The 26,029-nt window shown below is 32.9% G+C and overlaps 1 protein-coding gene across 1 annotated transcript in view; it reads left to right on the top strand.

Moving 5' to 3' along the window:
- LOC148283130 (uncharacterized) overlaps positions 1 to 25,711 on the top strand; it is a 40,078-nt gene extending 14,367 nt beyond the window's left edge. Inside the window, exons 2-6 of the mRNA XM_088223956.1 lie at positions 15,213 to 15,370; positions 15,838 to 15,982; positions 16,911 to 17,021; positions 17,134 to 20,105; positions 24,005 to 25,711. Of these exons, the coding sequence (XP_088080082.1) occupies positions 15,226 to 15,370; positions 15,838 to 15,982; positions 16,911 to 17,021; positions 17,134 to 20,105; positions 24,005 to 24,279 (3,648 nt within the window). The 5' untranslated portion in view covers positions 15,213 to 15,225 and the 3' untranslated portion in view covers positions 24,280 to 25,711. The remainder of the gene's footprint in view (positions 1 to 15,212; positions 15,371 to 15,837; positions 15,983 to 16,910; positions 17,022 to 17,133; positions 20,106 to 24,004) is intronic.
- The last annotated feature ends 318 nt before the right edge of the window (positions 25,712 to 26,029 follow it).

Raw genomic sequence — 26,029 nt, 5'->3', positions numbered from 1 at the left:
ATTAATTTATATTAGTCCCGGCGGAAGGGGTCAGTTTGTTTCCAAAAAGGAAGATTTTGATTTCCGTCAAACGTAAAACAAGTCATTTAAAATAATCACTTCTGATTACAAACGGAACAAAGAATGGATAATGATTACACAAAAAAGGATCGAATTGATTTCAAATCCCAAAAAGGGCCAAAGTAGATTTTTCTAGAACAAAAATCTCAACTTTGTTTAATCAAATATTCTCTTTACATTTCGTTTGAACTTTGAACAGACTATAAAAAAGGGTATTTTATTTAAATTCAGAAACAGAGTGTTCTGTTAGTTACTTTATATTTATAGTAGCTGTAACCGCAGATTCGTTTGCGTGGTATTAGGGAGAAAAATATGTTGTCAAATAAGTTTTCTCGTTCAACAAAAAAATTGGGATGAAAAGTAGCCTGTATCGATTACCAGCCTTTCAACTAATGCTTTTAAAAAAAATGCTTCTTTCCCTTATTCAACGTAGACGTAGCATGGTAATGCTGTTATTCTGTTTTCATATTGATTTATTTTTTCATTAGAAATTTTCCCGATGGAATGATTATATTTTTATATTATTGTTGTATATATTGTTTTGATTACTTTGTTCATTGTTTATTATGTTAATAAATATTTTTGATTTATATATAAAAAAAGTTCCGACTTAACACGGAATTTTCTAACAAGTCGGGACATAAAAAAATATAATTGAGCTCTACGATAAAATTGTGTATTTTGTGCATTAAATAAATAAACAAATGAGATATTCGTTTTGAGATGAAAAGTAACTTTTAACACTTGTTGGCTGGCTCTTTGGATATCCTTATGCAAAAAATCACGTCAGTCAGTTGATACGTCGCGACGTAAAAGAAAAATGAATATTTCCACTAACTATATTTCCCAATGCATGCCTACTTGACCATTCGCATCAGTTTCACGACGTCCTGGACGTCCACTGCTGACTGTTTGTCGGCATTTTATTTTAGAACTTCCGGACGAGAACCTGATTTGGGAGGACGCAAAGGAGTTGGCAGCCGATAGAGATGCATGGAGGCTCTTAGTGGATACCATATGCTCCAAGTAAGGAGCAGACACGGAATGATGATGATGGTAATTTATCCTTCTGCAAAAAAATCAAGTCGATCGGTAGCACCGTCGCAACGTGACTAGAACACAAACAAACAGACAAACACACTTTTACATTCTTGCCAAAACTTATTGCCATTTTTCTAAACATGTTAATTTTAACGTAACTGACATTTGTTGCTTTAGAATTTCAAGTTTTTCTTTTTCAGCCCTATTCTCTCCACTGCTGGATAATGGCCTCTTCCAAACGTTTCCATTCCTTCCTATCAACCGCTTTCATCATCCACGTTTTACCGGCAATAGAGGCAATGTCGTCGACCCATCTTTGGTGTCCACCTGCCATCATTTTGTCTCGCCAAGTGTCCTGCCCATTGCCATTTCAATTTTGCTGCACGATTCATAATATCCACGACTCCGGTTAGGCGCCTTATTCCTTCATTTCTTATTCTGTCTCTTAGACATACACCGAGCATCTGTCTTTCTATGGATCGTTGCGTGCATTTTAATTTCGTATGTATGTTGTCACCGGCAATATGCACGATTCATATACTTGTCTTTTCAAGCATATAGGGACTTCTTTATTTTCAAAAATATTTTTTTATTTAAGTTACTGTTTGCTTTTTTGGCACTTTTTATTCAAAATCAGTTAATAACAATGGTAGTTTTTTATTCCTTAAATATTTTATTAAATGTAATGATGGATGAGTAAAAAATCTTGTTAATTTTGAAATACTAGTTCCATTGGAGTAGATGCTAACACGGCGCAGACAGCATGCAACATCAATTATGTGTACGGGCTTAACACCGCAATCGAACACATTGCATGTTTTTGATTTGAAAATTTTGACCTCAACAATGAACTCCGTAGAAGACGAGGAAATGAGGAATTGAAATCGATAGTGGAAGTGCGACCCATCTCAAACTACGACTACACTATCAAATGCTTTTAAGGCTGTAGTCTGTTAAAAAGTTCGGAAATCATACGAATTGGCCGATTTAGAACGACGTACTTTCAAAATCGCGTAATTCAAGATATTAAACAGATAAACTTTTTTTTAAAATTATTAAATGTATTTTTTTGAAACAAACATTCAATTGAGTTGCTCTTTAAAGATTTTTAATAAACAATGATTAACTTATTTTCTAATACATGAAGTACGTTTAAAGGTAATTACAAGTATTACACGATAAAAGAAATAACGTTTCATGCTTTTATTTCACAAATTCCTTTACTTATAGCATAGAAACGTTTTCTTTTTTACACTCGTCTGTCATTGTCATTCTTCCACAAATCATTTTACTACCATATATATGAAACTAAGTGGAGTGCCAGGACTTCATTTACATCTTCCTCCTTCCAAAAGTTTACGCACACATTTTGCTTCAACAATAGCCATCCATTAAGACACATTCATCTATTTATTTTTCGACAATTTTTTCTGCCACTTTTCTAACATTGTTATGTTTGAGTGTATGTATCCTTCTTCGCTTTAGCAAAACTTTCAAAATTCTTGTAAAAACCTCTTCCAAAATTTTTGTAGTAGGAGCTTGTTGTTGCGTTTACTGTAAAACTTCTTTCAGCAAATATCCTTCAGACATTAACTCTTTTAACCAATGGTGTAAAGTCGATAAATTAGAACTAAATTTTAAAACAACCGATTTCCTTCAAGTTCCCAATATAAAACTTCAAAATTGATGTAGTTAAGTCCATCAGAGATTTAGGAATTGTTTTAGACTTTAAACTGACCTACAACAAGCATATAGATAATACAGTAAATAAATCACTGAAAATACTTGGCTTCATTAACAGAATATCCTCTGATTTTACTAATGTCCGTACAATCAAAAGTCTTTATTGCTCAATTCTTCGCCCTCTTCTAGAATATACCTCCGTAGTCTGGTCTCCATTCTATGTCAATCGCATAAATTACATTGAATCAGTCCAACATCGCTTGCTTCGAAAAGTAGCGTGGATGCTTGGGTAGAGCCAATGTTAAATATTTCTAGTCTACAAAAACGTAGAACTAATATTGATTCTATATATATGTTCGGAATACTAAATAGTATAATCGATGTTTCATCACAACTGGGACAAGTAAAATTCAATATTCCGACTCGCAGGTTAAGAAACAATAAGTACTGTTCATCGATCACCATAGAACAAACTATGGACTTAATTCTCCAATGACCCGTCTTTGTCGTATTGTTAACTTAAGACAAGATCTGGACTTTTTTGGTTCAGGTTTAGAACGATTTTAACGAGCACTAAATAAATATTCCAGATCTTTTCTTGATGTCCCTGATAATTGTCAATGTTTCTTTTCTTTTTTTAAATGTTTTTAACTATTCTTTAATTGTAATATTTAAATGCTATAAATTGACATGGACAATGTCCGTTAATAAATAAATAAATAAACTGCATATTTCCATCTCGATCTTTGTACATATCACTTATTTCAGATGTTAATGAGATCCATACTTTTCTTTTTCCGTGTCTTTTTTGTAGTATATTTTTGATATTATTAAAAGCTTTAGTTTTTATAACTGCCTCGTGCAGTTTTGCCGGTTGAAGCTTTTCCGGGATAAAAGGTGTATTTATAATCATCCGTAATTGAGGTTATGCAGATTTTTTTATTTTGAATCTTCACCTACTTTCATCGTAAATTCAAATCTGAACTTTTTCATTGTTGTTAAAAACAGCCTTAAAAATGTTTTTTTATATTGAGGTTTTGCATAACAAACACTTAATTGAGTTGCTCTGAAAAGAGAATTTTTTTTAAACAATGATTTAACTATTTTACTAATACATAAAGTACGTTTGGTAAAAAAAAAATGGTGAAATATTTTGTATAATTGAAATAAAAATGACAGATTTCCACTGGCAGATTACGCCTATTAAAATTAAAACTAAACTTAATTACATTGGTACACGTATACAAATAAAATGTTGAAGTGAAATTTGTTAAATAATTCAGATTTAATAAATCATTTAACGATTACAGATAGAACAAGGAAAATATGGAAATATACATTTTTGTTTTCAAAAAAATTACAAACATTTAAAACCACACGAATGTTGTGCTATTTTTTCTTGAATTCCGGGTTTAATTATGCCTTTAATGATTGTTTAAAAAAGTTTAAGTTCATTTTTTTTACGAAATTATATATTTTTTCGGTACATTCGTCAGCCTCGTGGTGTAGTAGTTAGCGCGTTTGCCTTACCGTGCAAGAGGTCTCAGGTTCGATTATCAACATGGTTGTCATGATGTATTTATTTTCGTTTGAGAGAATTATGCTAATATTTCATTTACATAGTATGTCTTAAGCAACATTTATACTCCAACGGCTGAAATTAACTTTAATATTTTAATAAAAACAAAACTCAAAAATAATTAACAAAAATATTTTATTTTACCAGTTTTAATTTTTTAAATGATTGTATTATTGAAGGCATAATTCGAAGCAGAATTTAAGAAAAAATACAACAAAAGTAGTTAAAAATGATTGTATTTGTTTTTAATTTTTTTTGTCACAACTTTCCGGTTTAATTAATTATTTATAATATTTTACTAAAAAACTCATTTTTATTTAAATTTATATTTTGCATATTTATTTCCGATGTATGTACCTACGTACGTGAAATTTTCACTGAACTTTTAGTGTAAATTTCAAAATCTGCCGGTCGAAAAGTAATTATTTAAAATTTCAACTATGCAAAACTTTTAAGTAAAGGTAGTTCTTAATTTGTTGTAACAGATAAATAAAATATTTTGAGAAGAGTTATGGAAGTCTAGGCAATTACAGGGCTTACGACCTGTCATTGGCTGTTTTCAGTGGCCACTTTACACACTGTGCATTATTCGCCATTTCAATGTTTTCTATGTCAGTTGCAACAAATTTAAATCTAAATAATTTCCTAGGTAAGAAATTAAGTCTGTCTTCAAACATTTGGACATAATAAAAACGTTAATTTTTTTTATCTTAAACACATTAAAAATATTTTATTTGTTGAATGTTTAATAACTTTTTTTTTTTTTAATACCCCTAAACTAAAAAAAAAAAACGTTTTAAAGTGGCTAAATCAAATGATATCCTTACTTTTCATCAGACTGCAGCCCAAGTGACGAAATAATATTAACCCTACAATTTCCAATCAGTTCATAAAAGTGATTTCAAACATGTTTATCACTCGGCGACTAGTTTTTTATATATTTTATACATACTAGCCATTATAATTTATTTTAAAACACCGGCACCAGGGTAAAATGTATCTATAAAATTTGAAACAAAAAGTCAGTGGCACGTATTCTGTCAAAAGTGTAATTTAGCTAAACTTCACAGGCTGTTTTTTTTTTAAATTTAAAATTATAATGGATCACGTAACTTTCATTATTGTATTAAAATATTTTTATTTCTTGTCTTTTTAACTGTTTAATGCCCAATATAGCATATTGTCCACATTAGCTAAAATTTGAGTTTTTTTTATTATTATTTTTCCCAATATTTGCACACATCAAAATACATTTGTAGTTAGAATTAGAAAAGCTAGGCATTGAAGGGTTGTCATTTACTAAGGTCGGAGATGTAAAGAAGCTTGCGAATATGGTACTCTTTGAGTTGAACAAATGACAGCGGCACATTGCCTCGATGTTACCTTGCTTTCCCAAACCAGCACAACAATGAAAAAATTCTGAATCAGATTGGTACTAGCAATGGTAAACCGTAGGTATTCATCGTAAGAAAAAAACAGCCAAACAAAGCCCAAATTTAAAGATCAACCAAAATATATGTATATTTAAATAAAATAAAAGTTTGCGTATATGTTTTAGTTTTTTTTGTATTTGTAACTTATGTGTAATAATAAATGTTAAATGAATATGCTGTCGATAAAATAAATGAAAATGAAAAGATGTAAAATTCAGAGAAAAGTTTATAATTAACAAATAAATGAAAATAAAAATGTCGTAATAATCCTGTGTCAGCGTTATCTACTACAGCTTCATACGATCTGTCTCAATTGAACGTAGTTATGCAGAAAGAAGCCAGTCCACAATTTTGAAAAAATTAGATATTGATGTTATCGGGTGCAGAAAGGTCGATTTTATGTTCTGCTCAAAACAGCCAGACGGCTTTCAAACAAAAAACCTTAATAATCACCTTCTGAAAATGGTATCGATCACAAAAACCGCATTTTTCAATTTGCCGAAAACACCCGCAGCTCAAGAAAAATCTTTAAAAATCATTAAAACTGGTCAAATACGTAATAAAATTCTTGTTTGTGATTTAAAAAAAAAACGAATGTATTCATTGTTTATCGTTTGTCAAAGTCAAAAACATTTTTAATGTTGTGTAAATTTGATTCTTCACAAAAGTTCCTTTATCTAATTTTTATTTTTCTATGGCTGGCTGCTTTCTGCATAACTACGTTTAATTGTAACTGGAGACGTCAAGAATTGCGCACAATGCTGGAAAGGTTCCTATTAAAAAACTAAAACGGATCAATCGTTCAGCGGTACAGCTGTTTTTCATCAACGCCTAGCCGCGCACCTCGCGGCAAACAGTTTCTAAGCTATAAAAAACTGACTTTTTCAGGAAATTGTTGACACACTGCAGAAAAACTCAATTCGTCTGGGTCTTAATATTAATACAAAAAAGACTCAGACTATGTGCAACAAATCCTGTCCTGACCCTGATCAGCCCTTCTTTAAAAATGGACAGAGAATTGAGAAAGTTGACAGCTTTAAATACTTGGGAATTCATATTACTGAGGATGAAAGCGTGCATAAAGAGCTCGCAACCCGCCTAGGAATTGCTGGAGCAATTTTTAACATGATGCGTGTTATTTAAAACTTTTTTCTATACTCGGTCAAAACGAAATGCCGAATAATTAACTATTGTATACTGCCAGTACTCCGTTATGGGTGCGAATCGTAAAATACTTTACCAAAGCTCAAAACACCAAACTTCTGAGTTTTGAGAGTAAGTGCATGAGAATAATATTAGGGATAAGGTTGTTCGACTTTATAACTAACATTGAAGTCCAAGAACGAACGCAACAGCCTCCTTTGACGAGAGTTTTGAGGATGCGGCGGTGGACCTGGCTTGGACACGTCCTGCGCATGCCTCAGGAGAACCTTAACCTAAATTGTAACTTTTTGAAACCTGCGGGCTTACGCCGTCCTGAAAGCTCGTCAATTACGATCTTTAAACTTTATTCGGTGGAATCAAGGGGCGCTGGATTGACGCGGGAAGAGGTAAAAATGCTGGCTGGCGATAGGGTATCCTGGAAGCAACTGGTGGTATCCACATGCTCCACTTAGGAGTGGATGTGTAAAAGAAGAAGAAGAATAAAAAACGGAAGCTGAAGGATCTCTGTCTGGAAAAATGTTTTCATCTATCAACTCCCGCCCGCATGACTAAACAGCTATGGCCTCAATAAACTAGCATTAAAATTGCAAAACTGTATAGATAATAAAATGGGACAATATTTCAATTAATTACATGTTTGATTTTCATACGAAAAAATGTTTTATTGTTCTGTACCAAACGACTATTTCGTATAGAAAAACGTAGCTGTGTATCCACCGCCATCTGTATATAACTATTTATACTAACGACTTAAGGATTTGAATTCATTTTTAACATTCTTGTGCCTCTCCTGTTCAATTAAGCTACACATTGTCCCTTACCGAATTCCACATTTCCTCCGACGACAGGCATAGGAATATAATGTATATAATATTCCTTCCAACTTGTCGGAAAGAATTTTTCGTGAATATTTTAGGGAAATGTTGCCTGATTGATAGATAAATGCGAAGGTCGTTAGAAAAGTTTTCCAAATATGTATTCAGGTATTTACGTTGTATACTTTATTTGAATATATCTGTCGGTTGAGCTTACATTATCTGTTAATATTTTGATTGATCATATCTGTCAAATTTTACTCCGAACAATCTATCATGCAGCATATTTGAAGAAGAAAGTCACGTTTAAGAGTCATATAATATTCAAATACATGTTTTGTTCAGCAAAATTTAAATAATGGAATTAGATGATTTAATGATAAGCATTTCTTCTATGTTTCGCGTAGTTTTTACAGCAGTTTTTCCGCTTGACGTAAGGGAAAATAATTTTTTGTTTCTTCATTTGTCATTAGTATGGAAATAAAGCGAATGCACATAATCTAGGCACCACGAACATTTTAGTAAATAGTCAAAGTCTTAAAAATTATATTAGATATTAAATATTTTTTTACATAATTATTTGTTGATTTGGATAGTCACGCCAATAATAAATTCAAAAAAAATGAAAAAAAAATAGTGAAAATAACAAAACTATTTTTAATATAATCGAGTCATTTCACAAAGTCAAAGCCAAAACAGTATATTATACAATATATAAATATTTTATAAAAAAACATTTGTAACGGTGACGGTTGTTGTATTGTTATACTTAGCTGAATTTTAATTCATTTTTTAAAAATAAAATAAATAAAACAACTTTGTTTTTAACCACTAATTTTTATTTTTCACCTACCGGTTTCAAAGCAAACAAGCTTCTTTGTCAAGGTTGACGTAACTAGTTACGGTTACAAGGTTTACGTAACTAGTGGTTAAAAACGAAGTTGTTTTATTTATTTTATTACACTGAATAAATACAAAGTAAGTGCTTCAAATATAAACTTTACATTTTTTTTTATTTAGAGAAAAAAATTGTTAACAAAATAAGTCGGTAATCAGATGGCAGAAGGGACCATCTGTATTTTTTTCTGTGTTTTAGTTTTCAAAAGTTCAAATGAATATTTCAGTAAATACACGTGGAAAAAAGAAAAAAAAATCAACATTAGTTGGAAAGGTATTTTATCATTGAAAAGTAACTTGAAAATATTTTAGTTTGTGGATTAAAGTCATGAAACTAAGTCTTATTTAAGCTCTCCTGAACATTTTTGAAAATTACAGATGGTCCCATCTGCCACCTGACTACCGAAGTATAAAATTACAAATGATTTGATAATACATTATTAAAAATAACTTTCCATCCTTTTTAGTAGAGTGAAAACTTGTGTTTGTATGTATAGTTTATATTTATATATCATATATGTAATATTATTTTATTTTTTACTTACGAACATTGTCCATTTAAACAGTTCACGGGGGTAAATTTTTCAATAAAAGAAGAGTTAAAATCATAGAAAAAAATAAATAAAAGAAGCATTGACAAACATATAAAGGGCATCAAGACAAGATCTGGGTTATTTTTTTAGTGCTCGTTTAAATTATTGTAAACTTAAACCAAAAAATATTTTTTTTAGTTAAAGTTTACAACGATTTAAATGCGGACTTGATAAATATTCCAGATCTTGTCTCGAGTTAACAATACGACAAAGACGGGTCATTGGAGAATTAAGGCCATAGTATTTTATTTGTATTTCATTTTTACTATCTAAAACAGATTCCTTAAAATTAGATATTATATTTTCAACGATAAACTATTTTCTACTGTATGGAGTTCAGGATAGGGGGGTCTCGTGTGTTTTTTAATTTAGTTTTAAATATTTTAATATTTGCTATATATATATATATAAATACATAAATATGTATGTATATATAAATCAACATACATACACACATTTACATACATATAGAAAATGTGAAATGCCTTATGGGCGTTGAAGTAAATAAAAAAAGTAAATTTCTATTTTGCAATCACACTAAGAGTAGCGAAAATAAATCCTAGACAATGAATTTCAATTTAATTTCGATGAAAGTAACCAATATTGTTTCCCATTGTTTTCCCCAATTCAATAAAATCATCTTATTCATTTATTTATCAACAAAAATGTCCAACTCATAAATTTTGACACAAAATATTTTATAATTACTTTTTTAACCGTTTTAAAAAAAATTACAAGTTAAAAAAATTCACTCTGATGAGTCGCATCGGGGAAAAGTCTCTTCATATTATTTGTCGGCTCCCGCTTACAGAACTTTTACAACAAAGGGTAACCAACAGCTATCAACTACCATTAAAATAACAAAACTGTGTGGAAAATATGGGACACGTTATTCCTATATTAGCTGCATTTACGATATTGCAAGTATTGTGCTGCTCTTATCAATTAAATAAAAGCGATTGAAAATCACGATATACGAGTATATGCAGAGATGCAGAAAGGCAACAACATACGTATTGAAATACCATATACGACACGCTTACAACTTGTCAATTTCATGTGGAAGTTAAGTGGTTTTTTTTATTTGTTAATGGACTATAAAACCAAGACAAATTATTATTTTTTTAAATTTACATATCGTATTATTAACGCAATGATTTTATAAAGTTTTGTATTTCTAAAATAACTTCGCGTGAAACGTCAGTTGTTTTTTGCTTATTACATGTCAGTTCTGCCGATTGGTCCATTTACGGTAAGCAAACCAGATATCTTTCGAAGCGCTTTTATCGTTAGTTCATTTATTAATTCAAAGTATTTAAACTGATTAAAATATTTTTTTACATTTTTTTCGTACATTTTCAAAAAACTTTGTAATATAATTGAATGCTCTTACTTTTACAGCGCTTCAGAAATCATTTTTTCTATCAAATTTCCCGAAGGTTGCTGAATGCTTGGTGGCTAAAGTTCCTCATGAAACATCTTTGGGGACAATATTTCGAATTCTTCCACACAAACTTTTTAAACAAAAATATTATTTGATTCTTCTTTATAAAAATTATATTTTTTGGTTCACAAACAAAATACAACTAAAAATTCTTCTATATATATATTTATATATAATACTAATAATGAGCATGGAATATAGCATAATATAACAAGATATGTATTTTAGGTATTTTACGAAATATGTCAACTTTGCTCTGAAATAATGAAGCACTTGAAAAGTAAGCATTTACTATCTTTTTTTTTTTTAAATTGAATCGGCATTCACTTCGTAACACTTCATTATAAATTATTATGAAAATAAAACTTTGTTATCAGTGTTACACAATTTTATTCTTTTACAAGAACACAACTATAGTTTCGGGAGAGCACTCCTCCCATCGACGGGTGATATAAAACTAATATAATAAACACAGAATATTGTTCACAATGTCATCGAATCTAAACAAAAAATAAACAGATTAATCAGTGAAACTGAGAGTAGGGGGTTTTATTCTTATCTTTAGCCAACACCTTAGATAAGAAAAAAACCCCCTGCTCTAAGTTTCACTGATTAATCTGTTTATTTTTTGTTTAGATTCGATGACATTGTGAACAATATTCTGTGTTTATTATATTAGTTTTATATCACCCGTCGATGGGATGAGTGCTCTCCCGAAACTATAGTTGTGTTCTTGTAAAAGAATAAAATTGTGTAACACTGATAACAAAGTTTTATTTTCATAATAATTTATTTACTATCTTGATCATATGCAGTTTGCGGGCAGTCTCGCGCGATTTACCACGCGATTTGCGGGAAATCAAAACGGATTTAAAAAAAAAGTTTTTTTTTGGCTTTTTTTTAGATGAGAGTTACATTTAGTATTAACCTTGCTTATTACATGGTAAATGTTAATATTAAAGTAGATAAATAAAAGTAGATTTTTCTCATTCACATAAGCCTTGATTTTAACTTAAGTGTTAGGATAAAAAGGGATATTCTACACTCGTAGTGGGCCAATCAGAAACTTCCTAAAATCAGAAATTCCACACAAAACCTGAGCTGATACCAGGGAAGTTGATCTTTTTCTTTGCATGAATAGCTTCCTACGGTTGATTTTTTTCTTACTTAGTAATTAATATACTAAACAAAACCGCTTGTTTGCAAATCTACACAAGTTGCATAAAACGTCGTAGTGCGCGCTTTAAAATCAAACTGGTTTGACTACGCCGCAAACGTTCGCTACTGTGGCCACGCACTAATTGTGACCAATAAATAATGTTTACGGACTTTCGTTAATATATTTTCAATGACTCATTTGAATGAAATCTGATGATTTTCATTTATATCTCAATTTAAAGCTTTTTATTTAAGGATCGAACAAAAGTGAACAAAATTAATTCGATATTTTCAAATTCTTCTGGGTCTAATCGGACCCATCTTCAGTGGGTATGTGTTTCTCAAAGTAAGAAAGGGTTAAATAAATAGTTGTCTCAAGAACCAGAGATTTCCTTGCACCAAGTTATTACCGAGATGGTCATTAGTCGGTCCCCTCGACCGAGTCTAAGTGTCCCATAATAAGATCCTCCAACCCTTTGGTCTTACACCTTGGGACTGAGAGGGTTACTTTGGACAGACACCCGCTGGGGCACTCCTACAGTTGGATTAAGCCAAGCGTCTCACCCTCACATTCATGATCGTTTGACACGCGGACACAAGGGGTTAACTGGAAACCCTAGAAGTACAGAAGTAAACGATTAAAAAATAGGCATATTATTCGATAAACGGGTATCTGTGTCCAGAAGGAACAAAGAACTCTGTTTAAACAAGTTTCAATCCGTAATGTCGTAATATTTTCACGTTTGTACATAACAAATAGTTTGTTTATTAATTTCATTGAGAGATTTCATTCGACAATAATTATTTAGGAAAACGTAGCCTCACATAATATACATTGTTTCTAAACTTGCGTTATAGGCGTAAGAGTGTTCAGTTTACCGTCATTTGACAGATGATCGACTATGCACCTCTGGAAACAGGAAAACCCGGAGCCATAGAATTAAGAATAGTCCAGAGAGCGTAGAATCATATTTGAATACATCGGACTGTGTCCAATAATATAATAATCCCCCCACTATGCCTCACTTTCGCCGCGCGCATTCGTGATGTCGCCGCGTAATGTTGCACGATGGGAAAAAATATAATCATAAAACAAATGTAAGGTTAAAAAAAAGCAACCTGTTAATTTCTCTAAAATTTTATGGTGTATGCGAAAATATCGATTGATACAACAGAGTAAATATATATATGTTTGGATAATTTATAAAGCGCCATTTTTGTGAAAATCACCTTAAGAGTAGATAAGTTAAGGGTCATTTAAAAAGAGTAATTGAATTAATAAACTTTAAATATAAAATAAATTTTATTTGACATAAAACGGATATTTTTATATCGTGTTAATATTTGATGTTTTGAAGATAATGTCGGTGAAATGTCCATCACAGCGTTGTGTACTCCGAGGTCCAATTTTTATTATTTTTCTTATTAGATGAGCAAAGTCGGGTAAAAAATTTACTACCCTGGCAACACTAACGAAATTTCCATTTTGTTTCTTCGATAATCTTTCATATGGAAAAATTATTCAATTTTTAAGTAATGCATTTGTTACTTAAACATCTTTTTGCTAATTACACAAGGAATGTGATACAATCCTGTTTTTTTTAAATCATAGCAGTATTTCTACACTTTAAAAGGACACAACACGGCATAGTTGAATTCAAATCAGGAGCTGCGTACTGAGCGACGTCTACAAAGAAACTAATGGGTCAAAACGTAAACCTACTCATTTATGAGTAGTTTAATAGCCTCCTGTTTGATGTGCGTATGCGGTTTGTGGACTATTCTTAACTCTATGCCTGGAGCCTTCCGTGCGTCAGTAAAGCGTCTTAACCACTACACCACCGAGACCGCCGATAATGATATATAATAATATACTCGTAATATACATTTGACATGAAATGGAAGATCAATAGATTTCAAATTATTGGCAGGCATGTGAAGACGTACTATTTTCATTTCCATATAATTTTATGTTGAAATTTATTTTACCTCAAGATGAAAACAATTGAAGGAAATTAAAAATCGAATGATAAGTAATTAAATAAATCATTCTGTTCCGATGTTCCATAGATAAAAGAGATGATATTGTGGCTTATGGCGGTTTAAATCATGGGAGGAGAGGAGCTTACAAAATTATATTCTGATTTAAATTTTATATTTGAAGCCCAAACTTTGTGGTAATTCATAATTATTTGTGGTAATATTCATATTCTTTGTGGTAATAATAAAAACAAACAAACCAACCACTACGCCGTTTCCCCATAAGAGTAGGCAGAGATGATAGGACGCCATATCACTCAATCTTTGCATACAGACCTCGCTTCCTCTACATTCAGACATCTTCTCATGCACGCACGCCGATTATTCCTACTTTTGACATGTCCATCTTCAATATTTGATGGATTTGATCGTGCCATATCTTCCTCGGTCTTTTTCGTTTTCTGAATCCATCATTATCCGCATCGTAAATCCCTTTAGCCGTTCTTTCGCTATCCATTCACTCTACATGTCCAAACCAACGAAGCACCCGTTTCTTGATTCTGTTGATAATGCATATCTCAGCCTAACACACTTTACGGATCTCGACATTTATGCACCTATCATTCATCGTTTTACCTCACGTTCGCCTGAGGGATTGCATTTTGACCGCATTTAACCTACTTTCATCATTTTTCTAATTCCAAACTTTACTCCCATACATTAGAGTTGGCACTAGAACTCCATTGTGAACTGCTAGTTTAGCCTCCAGCGATAAACATTTGTTTGCCAAAGTAGATTTCAGTGCACCGTTTACCCTGTTCCCGGTACTCACCCTCCTTTCAATATCTTTCTCGGTCTTTCCATCCCTAGTAAACATACTTCCCAGATACACAAATTCTTCTATCTGATTCATAATATCTCTGTTTACAATAATATCACATTTAGTTGTATGTTCATCCCTTTCAAAAACCATCACTTTCGATTTATCAACATTCATAAGCAAATCGCTTTTCTTGCATACATAGTAGGCTTTTGTTAATAAGAATTGCAGGTCTTCTTTGCTGCTCGCATACAGAAGACAGTTAACAGTTATACCACTCATATTTTTGCTCTCATTCTTAAATCTTTCGGTTTTTATATACAGTTATAGATGTAAATGTTGAACAACCATGGTGACATTACACATCTCTGTTTGACTCCTTGAAAAATGTTGGCAATCCAACGTTTGGGCAAGACAACGTTTTTCGGGTCTGCTAGTCGTATATATGTATATAATGTGTACAAAACAAAATATTTTTTATTTCCATTGAAATTAATTCAAGTCTTAAAGGGTCAATGCTAAGTGTATTATTCCATTTTTTTCAGCTGCAGTAGGGGCATGCGTCCCTGGGCGGCACTGGTGCTATGGGCGGTGCTGTGGGCGGGCGGTGCGCGCGCACAGTGGCCGTGCTCCTTCAACTCCTTGTGCTGGTGCCGCCCTGGTCAGATCTCCTGCGTGGCAGTTCCACTACACAAGCTGCCAGGTGACCAAAAACTATTTTAGCAGTCAATATAGAGGTAGAATCACTGTGTCGTATTGCTGTGCAATCTGACGTAAGCGCTTCGAAGTATTTCGTAGGGACATAATGGATCCTGATATTCTTCACAAGACGGATATTCCTAATAGCCTTAAACGTACTTGTTCAGCTTCGTGATTTAAGGTTTTTCTGTTCTTGACACCCACTGCTGACACACGTTTGAAAAACGAGGTGCACAAACATGGAAGCCAATAGAGGAGTATAAATAACAATACGGAGAAGACATTGAATTCCATTAATTAAAAACCCGTAGAGATTTATTTATTAATATTAGTCATAAATACTGTAACTGAACTGTCACAGGAGTTGAATGGAAGCTGACTGATCATAGTATAAATACTCACAGATACCTTAACACGAAACACAGAAAATAAAAAAAAAACAATCAAAAACATATTGAAATTTAATTTTAGAGCTAAGCAGCACTGGTCTTGTACATTTGGAAGTTACCGGAACTGGATTGAGAGGAGTTGAAAGTGGAGCATTGGATGCTCTCAGGCTTCAATCTCTAGTTCTCTCTGATAATCGTCTGCAATCTCTTCCTGATCGAGCTCTAAAGTAAGAATAGCCCCAAACATTATAATTGATTAAGTTTTCACATCTATGAATTGATTGGTAATTTATTTCATAACCCTTTTTTGTAATTTTGTAAATTCACCATATTCTCTTAGATTACCACCACCTAAAATATTTAACAAATTTAATATTAGATATTTTTTATATACTCGTATGTATATATATTTATGTACATAAATATATATGTATAATTTGAAATAACATTTTTTTTTCAAGTAAATAAACTTATGTAGAGATCCTCCATATAAATTCGCTGGCGATAAGATTTTTTAAGACGGGACTTAACTTAAATAAAATAAATTTTTCACACATTTTATTACGTTTTTATTGTTGCAAGTGAAGTGACACATAAGTATCCTTTTTTGGCCTTTTTATTTTGTATTATTTTGGTACCACAATAAGCTAGGAGGTTCAATCACATAAGTGAATACACAATTCTCAAGCACAGAGAACCCAGGCTTTAAAAAAATCACAAATAATTTTTGTGTTTTCACCAAAAAAACGATCCCGGTACCTTCCGTGCGCGATTCAAGCGTTTTAACTTTTGAACCACGGAGGCCGCCTTGTATTGAGTAATATAATAATTGGCCGATAATTTTGGCTTATTGAGATTAACATTTTTTTTTAATAGCTGTTGTTTTCATGAAATGAATCAAATGAAACGAAGAAATACCAAACACTTCTTATTATTAATATCGGCTTTTTTGTACAAAAAAACTCAATATTTGTTAAAATTATACACAAGCGGATAGACAAAAAATTATATTTTAAATTATTATTGTTACGCATTTTTGCAAAAAAATACAATTTTTAACAACTTGTGCATTATATTTTTGTTGTAATCATGGATAAGTTTTGATTGTCAATCACATGAATATTTTTTTTTTCTTATGTAAATGTTTTATTTCAGTTCAATGGCACAAACATTATCATCATTAGACTTTGGTTACAACGAATTTCCTGACGTTCCATTTAATACCCTCAAAGATCTCAAGATCCTCAACTGGCTTAATTTACAAAAGTGAGTTATTAATCACCTCATTAATTATTCAATCACAGTATACTTATAAAATTTGGGTATTACATTTGATTTGTTCTATATAGCTTCATTTCAAAGTAATTTTATTTTTCAGCAATAACATCGCAGATTTGGCTGGTGACTGGGCACACCTTAAAGATTCATTAACAAGTCTCATTTTGACTGGAAACAGTATATCTGAAATAATCGGCGATTCACTGCATCAGCTGAAACATCTGAATAAATTAGATTTGGATAAAAATAAAATCACAACCATTTCAAAGATGGCACTACCTCAGAACTTAAAGATTCTTAACCTGGAGGACAATCTTTTAAACAAATTTCCCGTGGATTTATTCCCAAACCTGCTGCATTTACAAACTTTGAATCTTAGAGGAAACCTCATCCAACGAATATCTCACATTACATTCAGGAACCATAGAAATATGGATAAATTGGAATTGGGGGATAATGGATTACAAATGTGGCCCAGCAATTTGTTCAATAACACTCTCATAGTGAGACATCTGAGTCTTGAATTAAACCAGCTGAAAATAATTCCAGCAAACGCTTTCAAGGGAATGCACACAGTGAAACTTGTTTTGGCCTATAATAAGATAGAGCATTTGGACGATGAAGCGTTTCATAGTTTGGAACATACGCTGGAGCAACTAGACCTAGAACATAACTATCTTTTAACGATTCCTTCTGCAATTATGAATCTCAGAAGACTTAAACATTTATATTTGCCGTCCAATAGAATATCGACTATTCATTTACTGCCTCAGCATGTTAAGGTTTTATCTCTAAATGGGAACTTGCTAACTTCCATTCCGAAAGACGCTCTCCGTAACTGCAGCCTGACGCATCTCGATATGGGATACAACCTAATATCGTACCTGGAGGAAGGAGACTTCGATCAGTGGGGTGACTCCGTTAAAACTTTATACCTGAGAAGTAATAAAATTACAAGACTCGACGCGGGAGTGTTTTCCTCTTTGCCGCAGTTGAAAGAACTAAGTTTGAGTTTCAACGACATTCATTTCGTTCACCCGGAAGTTTTCGTGAATATGTCGCAAACGCTTAAAATCTTAGAAATGTCGCTCTCGATGTATCGAGATGGGTTTCCCGAGGAAGTGTTACTTCATCTCTCCAGCTTGGAATGGCTCGGTTTAGATAATAATAACATTCAGTCTCTGGTCGTTCAATCATTGTTCCATTTACAGAAGTTACAGTACCTCAATCTAGAATTTAATAGGATAACGAGTATTCCGGTCGGCTTTTTTGACATTTATAAATTTGAAAACGTCAGAGAGGTTTATCTATCTTACAATCAGTTAGAAATATTAGAGACGGAAACGTTTCATTCCCTTCCAGAATTACAAATCCTGGATTTGACAGTGAACAGAATTAGAAATGTTTCCTCTAGTTCGTTTCGTAATATGCCAAAATTGATGCACATAGCATTGTTTGATAATCTTGTGACTGATATAGGCGAGAGCGCGTTTCGTGATCTGCCAAGTTTATTTAAGTTAGAATTACAGAAAAATCAGCTAACTGAATTTTCGTTGAAGGTGTTTCACAATGTGACGGATATAGAAATACCTTTTCTATTAAATATAAGTAGGAACCAAATTGTTTTGCTAGACGGCAGTGGCACTGAAATATTTATCGATACGTTAGATACTGCACACAATCGACTAGCCGATACACCGACATCTTTTTTATCTAAAATTGCTAAGAGACTTAAAAGATGCATCCTGTCCTTTAACGAGATAGGTAATTTAGAAACTAATTCATTTGAAAATTTAGACGTATTAGAAATTTTAAATTTAGACCATAATTATATTAGCACAATAAGAAGAAGAGCGTTTCTCGGATTGAAACAATTACAGATATTAGATTTATCCCATAATAGAATCGAACAATTATCCGTAGAGCAATTTTCGAATTTAAATAATTTAAGGTTTTTAAATTTAAGACGAAATCATATAAGAACGTTGCCCAGAGACGTATTTAAAAATACCATGTTAGAACATCTCGATTTAAGTATAAACGAATTTATTATTCTACCGTCGATGGCTTTTTCGCAAGTTGGATTTACGTTGAGATATTTAGATATAAGTCATAACAGTATCAGCAGTGTGGATACTACGTTATTTCAAGAAACTCCATTTCTTTTAAGTCTCGATTTGAGTGATAATAGACTAACGACGTTGTCCGATAATATCTTTAATAGTCTGGGTAATTTACAGTATTTGGATATCAGTTCGAACTCCATCAGAGCAAACTTTAAAGAGCTTTTACATTACCTTCCAGTATTGAAATATTTGAGTCTATCAAACGTAGGATTAAAAGTGTTCCCGTTCATACCGTTGAGAAATTTGACGTCACTAAATTTGACTTTTAATTTTATCGAGCACGCCAAAGAAATAGCCGTCAAGAATATGGTTGCGTTGCGGTATCTTTATTTAAAAGGAAACTCTCTCACCTCTGTTCCATCTCATATATGGCAGCACACCCCGAAATTAAAGTTTCTCGATTTATCGAAAAACCCGATTCAATCGTTGAACGAAAATAGTTTTCTCGGCTTGGAGAGACTGGAAAACTTGGATATCTGTAATCTCCATAAGCTGAAGCATTTTGATCCGGGAACATTGTCTACATTGAAAAGTTTGACGTCTTTGCGGACCGAGCTCAGGCAAAACATTAAGGACTTGCATTTAGGTAACATCGTTTCTGAAGTGGAAGGCTTGAAAGTTCTTCAGATAAACGTGAAAGAAGAATATCTTGAATATCAATTGAACGGAGTGTTTGTTCCCAAACTGAAAGAGTTAGCAATAACCGGCGAAGACTTGGTGAAAATATCTGTCGAAGCGTTCGAAGGAGCAGACCGGTTATACGAACTTAGCGTCGCTATTCGAGATACTTCAATTAAAAAGCTCCCGGTGGGGATTCTCGACGATTTGGGAAAGGTGTCGCAACTCGCACTAGACCTCAGCGGAAACCAGCTGGAGTCCCTTAGTCCAGATACATTCTACCCCAACTCGTCCACCTGGGAGAAGCTTGCCACCAAACTAATATCAGGTAAGAATTCTTTATCACCTTTTATATCTGAACATAAAGCATGCTTGTTGCAAGAGGCAAAATTAGCAGTTCACAACGGAGTCCTGGTCCCGACCCTGATGTATGGGAGCGAAGTATGACTATCTCTTTGTTCTAGAAACGAGAGAACCCTTTTAACACCCTGTCATAGCTCTAATTTTCTTGCCTCCTCTTTCACAGTAGTAGCCGCTCGATTGTGGAATAATCTATCCACTAATGTTAGAGACGCCCCTTTTTAATTTTTTACATTTAAGTCAAGATTACAATGTCACTATCTAAATATTAAAAAAAAAAATATCCTTCTTTTTTCCTTCCCATCCTCTCTCTTCTCTTTATAGTATAGTGTTGATTTTTTTGATATGTATATTTTTTTTAATCTTTGCTTTTAATTTTTGTATAAAAATTTAAGATTAAATATGTCCATGTATTTATAATTTTCTCAAACTGAACGGTTTGGGTAGGTAGGAAGAGATTGCCTTAAGGCAATATGCCCGCTCTTATATCTATATATATTGTATATGTATATAAAGGGTCAAATAAATAAATAAGTATGGACTTGGAAAAACAGGGAGGAAAGTAGACTAAATGCTGTCGAAATGCGATCTCTCAGGCAAATGTGTGGTGTACGACTATGTACGACCGATGTACAAATGTTGAGATCCGTATCTTATATAACGCTAAGACAAGCATTATAGACAAAATCTGGTTTGGACATGTAGAACGAATGGACAGCGAAAAAACGGCTAAGAATATTTACAATGCGAATGTTGATGGATGCAGAAATAAAGGTAGACCGAGAAAGACATGGCATGACCAAATCCAACAAAATCTTGAAGATGGATATGTCAAAAGTCCGAATAATCGGCGCGCGTATATGAGAAGATGTATGAATATAGAAGAAGCGAGATCTATATGCAAAGATAGAGTGATGTGGCGTTCTATCCACTCTGCTTACCCTTACGGGGAAACGGCATGATGGTTTGTTGTTGTTGTTGTTTTTTTATCTGAACATGTTTATATTTCAATTGATTACACGTCTAGTCGGTTTGTGAATATAGACATATTATTTTATTGATATTAGTTTTTGACATATAACAGAGAGGGAAAACATTTTTGAGAAAGGAAAATGAAAGTTACGCATTTAAAGGGCTTATGACCTGTTTAAGGCTGGTTTTGTGATGACTTTAAACACTGTATCATATTTCCTCACTAGGGAAATATCACAGACTACGAATACCGATTAAAATATATCAAATGGATTTGGACAAATTAATTGTATTTTCAAAATCATTGTCATATTTTTTTCTTACATTTTCGAGAAACTTTGCAATACAATTAATTGCTCTAATTTTACCGCGTGTAAGAAAATATTTTTTGTATCCAATTTCCAGTAGCACTTAACTTCCTCAATCACAAATAAAAGTGTTTTTTTTTTTAGATTAGGTATGGTACCATTTTTTTAAAAAGGTTTATTGACATTTTATCCAAATGTGTGGGAAATCAATGTATGACAGGGTTACGAATGATGAAATCAGACGAGAGTTTTAATCTGAGTCAAGTATAATTGACAAGATTAAAAAAGGGTCTCTGAGATGGTTTGGTCACGTAAAATGAATGGACGATGAAAGAATGGTAAAACAAGTGTTTATGGCGAAAATTAACAGTAACGTGAGACGAGGACGACCAAGGAAGACGTGGCATGATCAGATAAACCAAAATCTTAAGTCTGGTCATGTCAAAAGCAGACAGAACCGAAGGGCATGTATGACAAGATGTTTGAATGTGGAAGAAGCTAGGAATGTATGCCAGGATAGATGTGTGTGTCGGTCCATTCTCTCTGCAAGCAGTAGTTATCCAAAATCGCTCTGGATGCATTGAAATATACATTTAACTGACTTGTTAACCAGTGAGAAAAATCGTTTTAATTAATAGTTGACTGAATAATTCGGAATAGAAAATGATTGCTATCCGATTCTCATATTCCGTTATGCGCATAACTAGGCAAGGGTTCATTTTCCACAATGCTTTAATATTTATTTTTACATAATGTCAATAATCGATCAATCAATGTCTTTTCGTATTGATCATGCTCCTCTACATAAATAATATGACGTGGTTGTGTCCAAATATCGCGATAGAGGAATTAATATTAAAACAGAATATAAAAGTACATTCACATAAAAAATATTTGATATCTCCAAACAAACTTTTAATTGATAGATTTTATGAAATGACAACTCGTATTTTATATCAAAAGCAAAGTTTTAATTCAGTTTACTAATTGCATGATTTAATCGTAAAAAGCTCTTAGTTTTGTGGTTTTATTGTTTTCATTTTTTATTTTGTTATTATTTTAATGTCAAATTTCAAGCTTTTTCTAGGGGGGAAAATGTTTATTTTCCAATGTTTCATTAAACAATCAATTTCCAATCATCTGCTTTTGTACGTATATTTTTATTTTGTGTCGTAAAGGGCTAGAAGTTGAATTAGAAAATTGTTTGAATAAAAAAATGGTACATTTATAAAATAAGGAATCTTTGGTTTACGTTAATTAGCATAACACGAGTATGAAAATTAAAGAAGTATAAGAGTTTTAACATACGCAAAATGTAAATTGAAGTAATCGCTTAAACCGGTCGACTGACACGACTCGCGACGTGATGGTTATAAAACTTAAATGTCACGACTTCTACGTTTTTCCCTGTTATTTTGTATAATGACAGTCTGCATCATGTTTACGATTGTATCTTTATTTAAAAAAAAGTTCAGTTGCACAAAAGTTGAATTAAAAACATTTTAAGCTAAAACACAATATCGATGCCTTTTCGTCACAATATTCATAATGTGCGGTTTTATCATTTGGTTGCGTGAACTTTCGATAATATGACCGGACTTGATTTTATCTGATCATGCCACGTCTTTCTTGGTCGTCTTCGTCTTACGTTACCATTTGTTTTCGCCATTTGTGTCTGTTTTGCGTCAACCAATCGTTTTTTTCCATCCCTCGAAAATGTGAAATATAACAAGAATCTTAATAGTGTTGATATATTTAACACTCAGTATAATAGAAACAGTACTACAAAGTACAAGGACAGAGAACTAATAGGCTAGATTGAGCTCAGAATTCTCTACAAAAACAAAAAAAGATGAAAGAATTGAAGGTATATAAATGTTCAAATATGGGCAGAATGGTGAATGTTACATAGTGTGTTAAGTGGCCACTTAAACCAGCCTTTGACATGTCATAAGCCCTGTAGATGCCTAGACGTCTATATTACTTTCTTTCAAATGTTCTTCATCTCTGTTGTAATATGTTTCAATCATATTCAATTTTCCACGTCCATTCTCCACCAATCCTCATCAATTTTCTTCTTTTCCTTCCCGCTATCTCCTTGTTTTGTCCATATTTCTTTTACTCTATTATTTTCTTTTATTTTAATTAAAAGTATATTTATTTTTTATATAGTTCAAACATTCGTCGCTTTCTTTTACTAAACCATCTCAGGGACCGTTTCTTAATCTTATCAATTGTATCTGTCTCAGATTTGCACTCCCGCTTGATTTTGTCATTCGTAACCCCGTCATGCATACATCTCCCACACAGCCTAAAGCTAGGGTTTCCTAGGACAGCGGTGCCCGTATCTTTACGGCCGTAGTGAACGGTGATGCGGTGGACAGCCGTCGTAACGGTGACTAGACAGGTTGTTTCCTAGGAAAACGGTGTTGATAACACCGTTAAAATATAAAACCACTCTCTAGCCACCTCTACGACGGCTGTCCACCGCATCACCGTTCACTACGGCCGTAAACCCTAGCTTTAGAGGTTGTTATTTACGGATCTTAAAATAAAATAAAGGCACACCGTGCTCTTTTGTCACCAGGTGGTTTAAGTATATACTCCAACCCGCTTCCCTGCGACTGTGACGTGGCCTGGCTGGCGCGCTGGGTGCGCCGCTGGGCGCGCGAGGTGGGCCCCGCCGGGCGCGCCGCCCCCGCGGGCTACTGCTCCCGCGGGCTGGCGGAGCGCCCCCTGCTGCGCCTGCACGCCGAGGATCTGCGCTGTCACGCCAGCGCGCTCGCCGCGGCGGCCCCCGTGCACGGAACGGCCGCTGGCCTCGCGGCGCTGGGTTCGCTCGTGCTCGCCAGGATCTTTTAGCGCGACTATAATTGTGAAAACAAGAACCTTTGAAGCGAATTTTACAAATCATTATTTTTTTACATTGTCTATTTTTTTTAACATTTTGAATCGCCATGATATTTGAATGCGACTATTTAAAATATTTTTATTGATGATTCTTTGAATTCATATTTTTCTTTTTTTTATGTCAAATTTATGTAAATTTACGTGAACCTGGCTTAGACACATGCTGCTTATGCTTCGGAAGATCACTAACCTAAGTTTCTTCTTCCTGGCGCTTGCGGGCTCTTGCTGCCCTAGAAGGCCTTCAACGACATTTTTTTGGCTGTATTCGACGGTTCTCATGGACGTGGGATTGTTGTGGGAGAAAGCGAAATTGTTAGCCGACGATAGGGTCTCCTGGAGGCGTCTATTAACATCCGCACGTCCCACTTAGGAGTGAATGTGGAAAATAATTATTTTTTTACATATCGTTAGCAGAAACTTGAAATTCTGCCTGGGTAATATGTAAATTGTTCAAGAATTTCAAAAAACATCATTTTAACTCTTGTGTATTTCACATGAGTCTACGTATAATCAAATACTTGATACATCTCACGTATTTATTTTAATTATGAAATCGTACTTAGCTATAACAGGCATAATTAGTTTCCTAAATTATGAAATATAGAGTATTAAACAGTACGTAATATGTGTTGAATTTTTGTTTTTAAATATCTGTATTTCAAAATATCTCGTATTTGCTAAAGTTTTAAAAGGCTGTGCTATTAAATTCCTTTGTACGCGATGATGTAACATTGTGTTACCACAAACAAAAAATAGAATTTTCTGAAGTTCCGACATCGAAAAAAAAAACATAGACATACTTTTAAATAATTCACTTTCCATAATTTATAAAAGTTTTGTTTTTATAATTTAGGCCTGTTATAGCAAAATAAATTTAAATTACAAATACGCCGATCATATAACTAGCGTGCACTCCCGCCTACTGCCAATAACCGACTTATTGAACATTTTTCAATTACTTTTTTTGTCTTTTTAACACGTACACTAGCCACAGAACAGCGTCTCTGTCTTCTTTGTTATTAGTTATATTCTCGAGCTCTTTCTTATACAGTAAAACAGATTTTTAGTGGTATTGGCATCACTTTGCTTGGGATGTTTTTGTTATTTTTTCTCTCCTCGAACTTGATTTTTCTTTTCTTGCCAGCTTACACGTTGTCCTTTACATTATGTCGAATTTTCGCAGATGAAATGTACACATTACATGTGTTTGTTTTGAAAAAAGGTATCACTGTTAATTGATGTGAACAGGTTTTCAGTTCTGAATGTCTTTAAAAAAAACCTAATTATTGACCCTTTCATACGTTTTGTAAAACCTTTACTGTGATAAAAATTACCCCACCTTCTAATATTAAAATTTACATTCTTATATTTATATAATACAAAAAATAACAGTTAATATAAGTTAATTTAATTTTGTAATTATTTATTATACTAATGTACAATAAATAATCAAGTTACATGATTTATCTAATGTTACTAAAATTGTAAAGATTAATTGTGAAAAATCGTTTTATTTTATTAAAATAAAAACAAATTTTGTTGTTCAATGGATTGTTATACGAATTTCCTTTCATTTTTATCATCTCAACTTATTATTTTTGAATTTTGTTTTTTTTTATCAAATAAGTAAACATGTTAAGCTATTGTAAATATTACATTAAGTTAATTAATCTTGTAGAAAGTCCTTCAAATGCATATCAGT

The sequence above is a fragment of the Micrasema longulum genome, unplaced genomic scaffold (assembly GCF_059751315.1).
Source record: "Micrasema longulum isolate JH-2025_06_02 unplaced genomic scaffold, ASM5975131v1 h1tg000260l, whole genome shotgun sequence".
NCBI lineage: Eukaryota > Metazoa > Arthropoda > Insecta > Trichoptera > Brachycentridae > Micrasema > Micrasema longulum.
Note: the sequence above shows the minus strand (reverse complement) of the source record. Positions and strands in the feature narration are given on the sequence as shown.